This window comes from Manacus vitellinus, unplaced genomic scaffold, assembly GCF_001715985.3.
Source record: "Manacus vitellinus isolate BGI_N305 unplaced genomic scaffold, ASM171598v3 scaffold_24_pilon, whole genome shotgun sequence".
Taxonomy (NCBI): domain Eukaryota; kingdom Metazoa; phylum Chordata; class Aves; order Passeriformes; family Pipridae; genus Manacus; species Manacus vitellinus.
In genome coordinates, this window is record NW_021939798.1 from 2,408,582 (window position 1) to 2,421,553 (window position 12,972).

Below are 12,972 nucleotides of genomic sequence, written 5' to 3' on the forward strand. Positions count from 1 at the left end.
AGGGATCTGCTGTGGGGATCTGCTGTGGGGATCTGCTGTGGGGATCTGCTGCAGGGATCTGCTGTGGGGATCTGCTGTAGGGATCTGCTGTAGGGATCAGTAGGAAGCGCTGCGTCCAGATCTCACCTGCTGCACTCAGCTGGGCCTGACCTGCCGCTGCCTCCTCCTTCCTCCTCCTCCTCACAATGTGCCTGCAGGGAAGGTCCTGTGCCCTAAAAGGAGCGGTGTTCCTGGGAGCTGGAAGGTCACAAGGGAAGGTGAGTGCAGCGCGGATCCAAACTGCTCTGGGACAGGGTCCCTCCTTTGGTTCCAGGGCCAGGCTGGGGGGGTCCCACCCCAACCTTCTGGGCAGGTGAAAGGTCTGAGTTAGTGCACAAGGACCGGTGGAGATTCCATCCCCAGAAATGGGGACAATTCTCCTTACTTTTGGCAGGGATCAGTCATTTTGGGAGAGCTGTGGAAGGCAGAGAGGGCTGTCTGTAGAGGGGGGCTTCGATGTCTGGTGCTCCCCTTCCTCTGGGTCGGCAGCAAGTCCTGTCTGCTGCATTGGGATCTCAGGACCAGGCACAGTTAATGCTGAAAGTCTGGTCCAGGGACTCAGTGAAGTCCCCTTGGATGTGTCCGTGCATGAGACCCCAGGGCAGCAATTCAAACCTGAGAGAGGGGGACCTGGCTTACCTGGATCCATGGATAAGGCAGAGGGGCTGCAGTGCAGCTCAGACACTTCTCTGTACCTGCCATCCATCCCCACAGAGCTCCTGGGCAAGCCCTGGGTTTGGGGGGCTTGTCTGGCATGTGGGTGGTCAGGGCTCAGGGGCACAAAGCACAGAGGTGTCTGTAACCAGGTCTTTAGCCCTGTGGTCTTTAGCCAGGTGCCAGGTCTTCAGCCCTGTGCCACCAGAAGGGGTGGCAGCAGCAAAGGATCCATCAGGAAGGGACTTGTCCCTGAAAGCAGAGGATGAAGGGACATCTCTCTCCGTCTTCTCCAGGGAAGGAGTTGTCAAAGCATCACAGCACCACATCCCAGTGTGCCATGTCTGGTCTCCCAGGGGATTTATGGCAGCTCTGTCCTGGGAACAGTGGGGCAGGCAGGCACACAGGGTGGGAGTGGGGATTGATCCTGTCTCAACAAGCCAAGAAACCTCCTGGTGCAGTGACAGGGATCCTGACACACCCCAGGTTTTTGGGTGTCAGTGAGTGACATCTCCCAGGGATCTGACACCAGCACTGTGGTCTCCGTGTGGAACTGTGCCTGTAGTTCCACACATCCTCTGCTAAAATGGATTTTCACCCAAATCAGCAGCTCTAAGTGTGTCTTTGGAGCTCCAGAGGGTCATTGTGTCCCTGCAGTGGCACGTGGCTCCTAGGTCACGTTCAAGGAATGCTCCCTGCCAGGTGATGGGCTTCATCCCCCATGGTCAGCCTTCCCAGAGGGGCCTGGGTTGGGTCTTTGCTCCCTGACACTCCCTGCTCAGCACAAGAGCTGCCAAGATCAGGTCATTGGACATACACCAGCCTGGCTTCATTAATGTCACCCAAAACCTCCCCAGGTACCTTGACTGGGAAGCAACCTCCATGTCCACAGGAGGCAACTGTCTGTGCTCTGCACAAAGGCAGAGTTTAGTCCTTGGCTAAACAACAGGCTTCAAATTCTCCCCCTCCATGTGACTGGGGTTGAATTTGTGTTGGGGTGACTGCAGGGCCAGTGGCTGTCAGGGGAGTCCTGATGAAGCCCAGGAGGGCAGGACAGGCAGCCCTGTCTGTTGTGGCCAGGGAGGGCAAATGTGGCCCTGCTGTCCAAACTGCTCCAAACTGGGGCTGATGTGGTCCAACCCTTCCCATCCTCATCCCTCCTCCTCCTTTGGTAGCCCTGGTACCCTCATCCTTGGGAGCAAAGCAGGCAGAAAACAACCCCAGTGAAAAGGGGTGATTTTCTGCTCATTTAGGTCCCTGTGCCAGGCCAAGTGACAACCAGTGGCTGGAACCTGGCAGGAACCAGACTGAGTCCAGTCTTCCTCACCAGCCTCTTTCTCTGTATGTCCTTTCATGCCTCTTCTCATATGACACTTACCCATTCTCCCACAGACAGTGTGACTGGACTCTGAACATGCCCAGGACCAGTTTTTGTCATTTTATGTTGAATTTTCTTAGGAGACCCAAGCACTCAGAGTGAGCATGTGGACTGTGGATTCAGTCTCAGCTGCTCTTTGCTGAGAGTGAGGAAAATGAGCACTTTTTAAGCAGACAGGTGAAGAGAGAACCAAAGTTTCTCAGGCAGGAGGAGCTCACGTTGATCTGGTCCCATCGAGCCCTTTGCTAAATTTAGAAACCGAGTGTTGTCACGGAGGTCTCATGTTTGGCCAGCAGCTCCCCTCCCACGCTCAGGCAGGTAGGATGCGGATGTGGAAAACCACGGACACATTTAGCACGGGCTGTTTCCTGCGGCAGGCAGGGGGCAGAGGAGCCCGGAGCGCGGCACCGGCTCCACCACTCGGCTCACAGGCTTCGGGGAGCCAGTGCTTTCCCCAGCAGGAAATTTAATGCTGAGGATGGCAGTGCCAACCAGCTCGTCCTCTGTGTGATGCCGCTGTGTGGCATTTGGTGCTCTTATGCAGGCAAGGGATCAGGACAACCATTCCCTTTCCTTCTGTAGCCAGTGATTCAGGGGGTGATCTGAAGGTTTTGAAATGAGGAGGATTAATTGATGTTCTTCTCCTCCGGCCCAGATCCTGGCGTACCAGGGGGCACATCCCAGTTCTGCCTGCAGAAGCAGAGCCCCATTTGCCCCAGACACGTGGCTGGTGCTCAGTGTGGGCTGTCAGTGGTGGCCGGGGTGGGAGGGCATCCTTCCCGTGCTCACTGCTCTGCTCAGCACCTCCAGGAAACCAGCTGGTGCCTGAGCTGGGCAGTGTGGGTGCCAGGGGAAGGCAGGTGACTGTGTCACAGACAGGAACAGCCTGTGGGCAGCATCAGCATGGGGTGCAGAGGGAGAAATGGTTTCCTGACTTTAACAGATACCCTCTGCCCTGCTCTGCATCTCTGCTGCCCCCCAGCATGGTCACCTTGGGGGAAAGGGCACATCCATCACTGCAGCAGTACCCAGAGATGCAGTTCTGAGGTATAAGGCATAAAGCTGAGCTGGAGGAGACTTAGATCTGCTCCCAGCCCTGGCCCAAGCTGCCTGTCAGCTGTGCAGGTAGAGGCAGGGAGGTGGTTATAACAAGCCCCTGGCCTGCAGATGGACCCCTGTCCTTGCTGTCAGCCTTGGCCAGGAGTTGCCCCCGTGGTGCTGCTTGGCAGGCAGTGGAAATCCTCTGGAGTGGCTCAGTGCCAGACCCTTTATCCAGCCCCGGGGTCAGGAACAGAGGCCACAAGGGGCTGGGATGAGTTCAGAAGACTTCACGTGCTGCAGGAAACCTTTAAAGGGCTTCTGGGAGCTGCTGTGAGCAGGATGCTCTCGGAGCCCGAGTGGCGTGTGGCCATGGCACTCCTCCATGTGCCCATCCACCTCCTCCTGCAGCTGCAGAGCTGCTGGATTTGGTCATGGATATTTGCAGATTTAGGAACTACCTGGGCAGAGTTAGGTTTTAAACCTACAAATTAAATAGAGCAGATCCTAAATGGAACAAAGACAAGTGTGGGCTGATGGTCTGCCTGTGCTTGGAGGGATTCTGAGGGCTGATGGCACTGCACTGTTGTTGATGCCTGTGCTGCTTTGGGGCATGATGGAGGTGGGCTCCCTGTTACCAGCCATAAATGTGGGCATGTCAGGGAAATCACAGAATTCAGACCTATAGCTTGGTTGTGGTTTGGTTTTTTTTTTTTTTTTTTTTTTTTTTGTTTTTTTTTTTTTTGTTTTTTTGTTGTTGTTGTTTTTTGTGGGTTTTTTTTTGTTGGTTTTTGTTGTTGTTGTTGTTTTCATTTGGTTTGGTTTGGTTTTGTTTTGTTTTGTTTTGTTTTTTTCACTCCTAAAGGCAAAAAGAGAAGATAAAACCTGCAGGCTGGAAGAGGCTCAATCTAGAGATGCTGGAAGCCGTGCTGCAGCTCACCCTGGCTGCAAATACAGGCACCACAGTCCTGAGGGTGTTGCTGTGCCCTTGGATGGGGAGATGGGAGAGGGACATGCACTAGGGGAGATGCTGCTTTGCAGTGGGCACAAGGGGGGCAGGACCACGAGGTGCCAGGAGGACCCAGTTGGGGGTACATGGCTGTACATGGCTGCAGCTGAGCATCCCTGAGGAGATATTTTGCAGTGAAGACACTGATGTCTCCTCTGCTCCCTTGTGGCTGCCCCATGCTGGCTCCACAGCCTGGCTGTAGCTGTGTCACAGGCAAATCTCCCTTCCTTCCTCCTCAGCTCTTAGGCTTATTTTTTTTTCCTTTCTTAGGAGAGAACAATACTGGAGGGCAAGGGAAGCTGTCTGGCTCCAGGCTGGCTTCCCTCTGCAGTGTAACTGTCCCCTGAGCTTTCTTCAGGGGTTCTTTCTCTGGGATGCTGGATCAGGATGGCAGTGGATCAGCATCAAGCATAAAAAACTCATGAAAATTTAGGCTTTTTTTTGATTTGTTTCTTTTCTTTTTTTTTTTTTTTTTCAGTTGGACTTTGCATTTCAGACTCAGTTTGACTTGAATTGAACATCTCTCCTTAAATCTTGGGGAGGGTGAGGTTCCTGATCCTGCCCTTCCCAGTGATGCTGATGCTCATCCCTGGGGATCTCCTTGCTGTGGGAGGCTTTGGGGACCAAATATTCAGATGGGTTCAGCTTTGAGCTGAAGGTTTCTCCAGCAAAGCCTGTGCTCACTCCTGGACACCCTCCACGCCGGGGTCCCACACCCACAGTGTCCTGATGACTTTGTGCTCCCTCCCGAGTTTCAGGCTGAGCCTGGTCTCCAGAACCAGCCTGAGCCATGTGTGCCCTGATGTTTTGCAGGCAAGCCCCCGGGCCCAAGGCCATGCCCGAGTGGAGTGAGGAGCAGCTGTGCATCCCCCCCCACACAGACACCCCACGGCCCCCCACTGCAGCCCCAGCTCGGCCATGGACAGCACAGGTGGGTGATGCTGAGCCCCCCGGGGGGCTGGGGTGGGGGGATCCCTGGGAATGAACCCTCAGCCACCTTCTTCTGCCTCAGTCACCCTCCAGTAAAACACGTGGATCCCCAAACTGGGCAGACCTCGCTCTTTGCAAGGAGCTGGCAGATGCTGCTGGGTGGGTGGGAATGAGGCACGAAGCAGTGGAGGGGCAGCCAAAAGACTTCTGTAGTGGGGCACTTTGAAAGCCTCAGGACTGGCAACCCTTCTCATTTGAGTTTTAAAGCAGTTTTATGTTTTGTTATATTTTTTGGTGTCCATTTCCCCCCCCCCCCCATATTTTATTTTCATGCTGTTTGACAAGATGGTGCTGATCTCCTGGCACCCCGAGGTCAGGATGTTACTGCTGAAACATTTTATCTAATTTCTGAGCCACTACTGTTTGTTGCCGGTAGGTTGAGCCTGTTTTTAGATCAAAGCTCCTCTTGTTTGTGTTGGAACAATCTCTTTGACGCTCTGCTCCCCCTGAAGAAACCTCAGCGTATCTCGGCTGAGGTTGCTTTGATTTAGAAGGAGAGGACAGTATTTATATCAATGCCCAGGAAAAGCTTCCCCTGGTAATTACAAACATATACAAATCAAAAGAACAGGAAATTTCAAATAGTCCATTATTGCATAATCCCTGAGTGCAAAACCAATAAACAGAATAGTGAAACTGAGGAGCTTCACGAAATCACTGAAGACAAAACAAAAAGGAAGGAAAATACAAGTTTCCAAGACATTTCCCCAAATGACACTTCCAAAATGAGGAAAATCCTGTTTCAAAGGACATTTTTGCACTGTAGTTTCTCCCTGTGCTCCCCCTGTGCACACACAGAGCTTCATCAGCATGTGTGAATAACTGTGACCCTGACAAGTTTCCTGACACAACCTTGGCTGAAGCCCCAGCAATAAATGCTCCTCTTCAGAAGCCTGGATTGAATGAATCCTCCCTACAAGCATCCTTAAGGGATGCACTCCCCTGGCATCACTAAATAGAACTGTTTTGGCTCTTGGGGTGTGCTCAGGAATAGGCCATCTCAAATATTTTAAATTTTGCATTTCCCAGTAGTATTTTATGCAGAGCTCATGTCTGCTGCCCCTATTCCCTGATCACCATCTCTTTGGACCTTTGGCACTGCAGGCTTGGGCTTGGAGAGGGAAAGAGTGGCTCATCACTGGCTGTGATGTTCCCCTGAGATGCTGTGAGGGGCAAAGTGCTCCTGCTCCCTGGTGGACATTGCCAGTGGGAATGGTGGGGTACCACATCCTCTCTCCTGCCTGATGACCCTCAGCCACCACTAAAAGACACAGTAGAAGGGCAAAAAGCCATCTAGTTTTTGCTTCAACCCCCCCCGAGATGGTGCGTCGGACGAGGGGCCGGATACTCAGAGCTGCCCCATTGCCTGTGTGATGAGGTCTGGATGGTCCTCTGCCCACAGGAGCACTCAGTGGAGATCACAGAATCACAGAATATCCTGAGCTGGAAGGGATCCACAAGGATCATCAAAGTCCAACCCCTGGCCCTGCACAGACACCCCAACAATCCCACCCTGTCCCTGAGAGCGTTGTCCAAATGCTCCTTGAGCTCTGTCAGCTTTGGGGCTGTGACCACTGCCCTGGGAAGCCTGGGAGATGCCCCTGCTAGTCTAAACCTTCAGCTGAGCTGTAAAATCCCCCCAGTATTTTCCTAGTTTCCTTCCCATAGCTCCCAACACACCTCCCCAGTCACTGTTCCTCATAAAGCCCAAAGCCTGTTCCACCAACTCAACCCTCTTCTTCAGGAGCCAAGGGAGGAGGTTTGGATACTGTGCTCCTTGAGTACAGCTCTGGATCCTGCAGTGAACTGAGTGCCCTTCTGCTCTTGCTCTGATGTCAGGGAAAAAGGAAATGTGGCAGAAGAGGGTGTGGAGGGAATGAGAAAATACAGTAGCAAAACTGGGCAGGAAACGTGGTGGTAATGACACCCATCCCAAAAGGCAATCCCATGTGGATGAGACAACTCTGACCAGGCAGTATTTGTCTGGAATTCCCTTAGGAACTGGATAAATTGCTCCTTGCATCCTTGCCAAGCAGGCAAGACCCACTTGGTCACTGCTGGCAATGATTGGGATCCCAGCAGTGAATATGGAGACAGGAACCTGCCCCAGGAAAGGGCCCTGGGACACAGTTGCCACAAACATCTGAGGACCCTGGAAGTGTCTAAGCCCAGAGTGGATGAGGCTCTGAGTAACCTGGGCTAGTGGAAGGTGTCCCTGCCCATGGCAGGGGGTGGAACGAGATGATCTTTAAGGTCCCTTCCAACCCAAGCCATCCTGGGATTCTGTGATCCTCCCCTGGACCAGGCCATGTTCTGGCTGCTCCAACCTGAAATTTCCTACATCAGGAGAACATCACTTGATAATATCCAACTTTATATAATGCTTTTTTTCATTACAAAGGAACAAGAATCGTTTTGTTGATAGGGAAAGAGCAGCCCAGTGTAAGGAGGGACACAAAGGCAGGACCATGGTGGGGTACAGGGACCTTGCAGCCTTCCTGTCCCTCACCCACGTGCTATCAGGGCTGATTTTTGTGTGTGGCCAGTCAGCTGCCACTCAGTGAGCTCATGCTCATGAGCCCTCAGCCCACTGTGAGTCATGCCCCAAGCTGGGGCTGAGGTTGTAGAACTTATTTCTGGCCAAGAGCAGGATGCAGTTTGGTTTTGACGAGTACAACGTGCATGTGGTGGTTACCAGGCAGAAACACTGACCCAGAGTCCCTCCCTGGGGAAGCAGAAGGTACTCCAGGCCCAGGGGTGGGTGGTTGCACGTCAGGGAGAGGCTGTGAGGGGTCACAGGTGAAGGCAGGAGGGGACATGCCATCCTGGTGGCTCTGCATGTGTTTCCCATGAGGGGTGAGCTGCTGGTGTGGGCAGCAGACCTTGTAAGAGTGCTCCTTGCAAGGGGTGTGAGGTTGAGGCTGAATCCGTGCAGTGCCAAAATGCAGAGGTGTTTCTGCTCGTTCCTGGTGCCAAGTTGTGGTTTAATTTTGTTAGTTCTATATTTAAGGTGTGATTTTTTTATCGAACAGGGGGAGAGGAAGGCTCTGCAGAGCTCATGTATGAGCATTCCTCTGCAAAGCCTCTCTACCACCACGTCCCTGCAGGAGCACTCTGCTCTCCAGTATGGCTCCAGGGACCACCAGTCCATGGGCTGGCATTCCCACCCGGCTCCAGCAGCTCTGCTCTGTTTCCATAGAGGTTCACTCAGGATTGAAACCCTGAGGGCTGTGCTGTGGGGAGGGTGCAGTCCCTGTGCTCACCCCAACCAGTGTCTCCTCCCCAGGGGCTGTCCCAGTCCCCCAGGGGTGCTGGCCTGGCTGCTCACGTCCTCTTTGTCCCCGCAGAGGTGGAGTCGGACATCCTGCGCCGGGTCCGGACCCTGCTGCGAGAGCTGGACGGGCACCACCCCGCCTGCCAGTGTGACCGAGGTGAGACACAGCCCTGGCACCGCCCCCGGGGCCAGTGCCCGCCTTGCTGGGGCTTGCTTGGCCCAAACACCCCCTGCTCCCCTCTGCCAGGCAGTGCCAGGGTGGGGGGACACGGTGGCTTCCCCCCCCAGCGCTGCTCTGCCCTCCCTAAGCTGCTCTTGGAGGTGCCAAATCTCTGCTCCTGGTGGTCCTGAGATCAGCTGAGCTGCTCAGAGCATGGTGCTAAATCACCAAGGTTGTGGGTTTGATCCCCTCACGGGCCATTCACTTAAAAGTTGGACTCAGTGACCCTTGTGGGTCCTTTCCAACTCGGAATATCCTCTGATACTGTTGTTCTGTGACTGCCATGCACCAGCCCCAGCCCTTTTCATCATCCTCTGCATGGCTTTTACATCCTTCCCACTCACCCAGGGGGTCCAGCATTAAGCTGGGACATAAATGCAGAGCTCCCAGATCTGACAGTGACTCCTGGCACACCCCTGTTCAACTCACTCAGCACCCCTGAGCTGGAGTCTCTCTGCCTCTCTCCATGGGGATACTGTTTTGCCACGCACTGCTCAGCACTGAAGAGTCACTTGATTTCTCTGTGTGACGGATTTGGAGAATGACACTCTACCTGAGCCAGCCACTGGACTGTCACAGCCTTTGGAAACCTAATTAATTTTGAAAAATTGATTTTTCTTCAAGCATGCGGAATATTTTACAGTTAATTAAGTCAAATTTCATCTGGAATGAACCTTGACATCCTCAGGACTGAGGTGCTTTGTGGTCCTTGCTCTGAGTGCTGTTGGCAGGCAGTGTTCAGGTGCTGTGTGCTGGGGACCAGCAGGAACCCAAATTCCTTGGGGCAGGCTGTGAAAACAGGCAGTGATGCACAGAGCAACAGAGGCAACAGGAAACAAACTTCATGTCCATTGCCCTGCCTTGCTGTTCTCCAGCCCCCACAGTCCTGGGGACCTTTTTCCAAAGGTTTGCCAGTACTAGAGACACAACACTTCAATGCTGCATCCAGAATCAGGGCAGCAGCCTGGCTTGTCCCTTGCAGAGGGACAATGATTGAAGCAGAGGGAAGACAAATCTGGTTTAGCTCTGACAGAGATATCAGTACAGCATCCCAGTGGGTGTTTTTTGCACCAACAGCGCCCAGATCTCCTGGTTCCTCTGTGGAACACCCTGATCCCTCACTGCTCTGCTTGGCAACCTGACCTTTCCTGGCTTTCACTTCTCAGGGATGCTGCGATGGACCCTGCATAAAAAAATCGACCAGAATCCCAGTAACAGCTCTGTCCTGGTCAGGATCCTGGTGAAGGAGCTGGAAAGGGTAAGTGCCACCTCAGAGATGTCCCTTAGTGCCAGGCTTGGCCCCTCTGTGGCACGTGCCCTGCTGGGTGGGCAGAGGGATGGGGACTCAACTCCATCTCAAACAGGAGTTTTCAGGGGCCTGGAGCCTGGCTGGGGACTGTGGCTTAGCACAGAGTGGAAAACCCTGTGGGACACCAGGGCAGAGCTGTAGCTTGTCCCCAGCTGATGTCTGCAGGGGCCAGGGTTTGTCCCAAAAGTGACGATGAGCCGTGGGCAGAGCCAGGAACCTCCCCAGGCTCCTCAATGTCACAGCAGCCAAGCCTTCACAGTCTGCAAATAGTGACAAACACCTCCAACCACCCCAAATCTCCCTCATCCCACCCCACCAGCTGTGGTCAGAGGTAGAGTGGAAAATACTCCTCCACATCAGCCATTGTGATGAAACACCTTGCCCAGCGTCCTGTCCCGGGAGCACAGGTGGAAACCTGGGATGGCTTTTTGGTTTCATTGATTTACTTTGTCATTTTCTGGTCTTGTATAAGCCTTTAGCACCCTCAGCATCCTGGCATGACCTGGTTTGTGGTTTGCTGAGGTGTCATGTGTAGAAGAAGCATTTTTTCTCTCTTATGAGCCTGCCTCATTTTACCCAGTACCCTTATTTGGGTGCAGGGAGGATCAGCCCCTGTTCTCCTCCTCCTCCTCCTCCTCCTCCTCCTCCTCTTCCTCCTCCTCACCCCACTGATGAGCCCACACCCCTCATCCTGTGTGCACAAACCTCCCTGCACTGTTTTCTCTGCATTTCTACTAATTTCTCATCTGATCTGGGAGGATGGAGCAGCCCTGCCAAGGCTGCCACCTCCTTCCCTCAACACGTGCCACACACATGGGCCACGCCAGCTCAGTGCAGATCCCTGTGCACACATCCAGCAGTTATTCCCAAGCCCAGATTTCTGCCTTGTAGCAGCTCTGAGGCTACTTGCAGGCTGTCTGTCTCATGCTATGGCAGTTCAGCATCCTTCAGTGCCTTGGGAAGGGATTTTATCCAGCAGTTTTTGCAAATCCAGATAGACAGGAACACCCACATCCCCCTTGGCTGTGGATACAGGGATTTCCCCCAGGGACTTGAGGGCTGCTTTCCTCTGCTAAAGCCATGTCAGTCCTCCTCATACCTACCATCACTCTGCAGCTCTTATCTTTCCTTGCCCAGAAGGGGTGTCAGTGCTCCTGGTTTGTAATTCCCTTCATCTCCCTGAAGCTCTTCCTGGAAATCTGTGTCACTCGTTTGGGTTTTATTATTTTATCACTCCTCTGGCTCTGCAGCAGCTCTGAGCCACCAGTACCAACCAGAGAGGATAATTTAGCAATTTCATGCTTGAGTTTCTCCGGGGCAAATATCAGCTGGGCTCAGCAATTCAGTGTTATTCATTTCATTGATCATTTCTAAAGCTTTGCTGCCATCAGTTCCATTTAACTCAGATCCATCAGCCCTGAAGAAAGGTGCTAGAAATATCTTTGGAGTGGAAATACCTTTCCCACGTTTATCCCTGGGCATTCCTGTTGCTGGAGCTGTTGTTAGAGCCAGACCAGGCTGCAGGGAGGGGCTGGAGCTGTGTCAGCTGGAGCATCCATCTGGTTTCCCATGGGCCAGGATGGGGATGCAAGAACAGCTCTCCTCCCTGTTCACTCTGGTCCCACACCCACCAAATGTAAGACAGACTTTTCCCAGAGGTTTTGGTTTTCCATATGAGCTTCTGCAACAGAAAGGAGGAGGTCTGTTAGAAACCTTTGCTCTCCCTCTCCCACCATGGCTGTGTGGTCCATGCACCCTCCAGAGACATCCTGCCCACCCTAAAAGCCTGTGAGGGGATCCCAAAGCCCACCTTGAGCCAGGGATCATATCCCCTAAGCCAGGATGAATACCTTGGGCATCTGAGCTGCTGAGAGACAGAACCCAGCACACCCTGGGGGCTCTGGGGGCTCATTCCCAGTGCTGGTGCCCAGCCCGGGATCCTGCGGGCACCGACTGTTCCTTCTGCTCCCACAGGCAGAGCGGGGTGACTTCAGGCATTACATCATCCCCTTGCTGCACACCCTGATGTACACCTTGATCAAGGTAACCTACCGTGGGCCTTGCTGGGGCAAGAGCCAGGGAAATCAGAAGCCACAGGAGGGGCCACTTGAAGTCACTCAGGACCTGTGCTGGAATAGCCCTGCCCAGCAAAGCCCTGGGACTGCCATGGGTGGACTCAGTTGGGTATTTCCCAGGGTGCTGTTTGGTGGCTGAGACTCTGTCACCTGTGACAGGCACAGGAGTGACAGGTCCTTCCAGCTGACCTACTTGGCTGGAGGTGTTTAGGTGCCTGGTGGTGCAGAAGCCACAGCCTGGTAAAAAAAGCACCCACATCCTTCAGTGGTCACTGCTGGAGGTTTCCAAACATTCTGCTTCATTTTGCATTTAAATCCATATAGAATTTGGTGTAGTTCTGGGGTCTGTGGGGAGAGCAGCATTAGGGATCCCTGCCCGTGGCATCTCCTTATCTCTCTCCAGGCTCCCTGCATCTCTGAGGAGCTCTGTGGCAGAGTCTACGACTTCTGCAAGAAGCTGCTGACCCTGCCCAAGCCTTTCTGCACCATTGGGCTGGACTATGCCACCAGGCTGAAGGTGGAGAGGACAGCACCAGGTATGATGGTGCCCTGCTCTGTCCCTGCATGGCACTGGGCATGGCTGGGCCCTCGAGGCAACAGGACTAGGGTGTCATGAAGAAAATCAACTCTACCCCATCCAAAACCAGCTCATGGGGACTCTGGGGGATTTCCATGCCTGAGCTGGGCTTTGCCCAGTGCAGTGAGCCATGGCAGGGAGATGGCCAAATGCTTGGGGGTCCTGGGCATGCATTTGGGTGGGAGGGTTCCCCTCTCCTGACCTCAGGCTGCTGAGCCTCAGTTACTAGCAGAAAACTTTGGGGTCATCCTGCCATCAGTGCAGACACACCAGAGTCCAGGCCAGCCCATCTAAGGCTAGCTATATATATAAAACTATAGATAGATAGATAGATATATAGATATAGATATAGATATAGATGTAGATATAGATATAGATATAGATATAGATATAGATATAGATATAGATA

At 53.3% G+C, this 12,972-nt stretch overlaps 1 protein-coding gene across 1 annotated transcript in view; it reads left to right on the forward strand.

Annotated features, from left to right (window-relative positions):
• Nucleotides 1-8,457: 8,457 nt before the first annotated feature.
• Nucleotides 8,458-12,972, forward strand: part of PIK3R6 (phosphoinositide-3-kinase regulatory subunit 6) — a 20,134-nt gene continuing 15,619 nt past the window's right edge. The window contains exons 1-4 of the mRNA XM_018073369.2: nucleotides 8,458-8,539; nucleotides 9,769-9,860; nucleotides 11,886-11,954; nucleotides 12,390-12,522. Of these exons, the coding sequence (XP_017928858.1) occupies nucleotides 9,771-9,860; nucleotides 11,886-11,954; nucleotides 12,390-12,522 (292 nt within the window). The 5' untranslated portion in view covers nucleotides 8,458-8,539; nucleotides 9,769-9,770. The remainder of the gene's footprint in view (nucleotides 8,540-9,768; nucleotides 9,861-11,885; nucleotides 11,955-12,389; nucleotides 12,523-12,972) is intronic.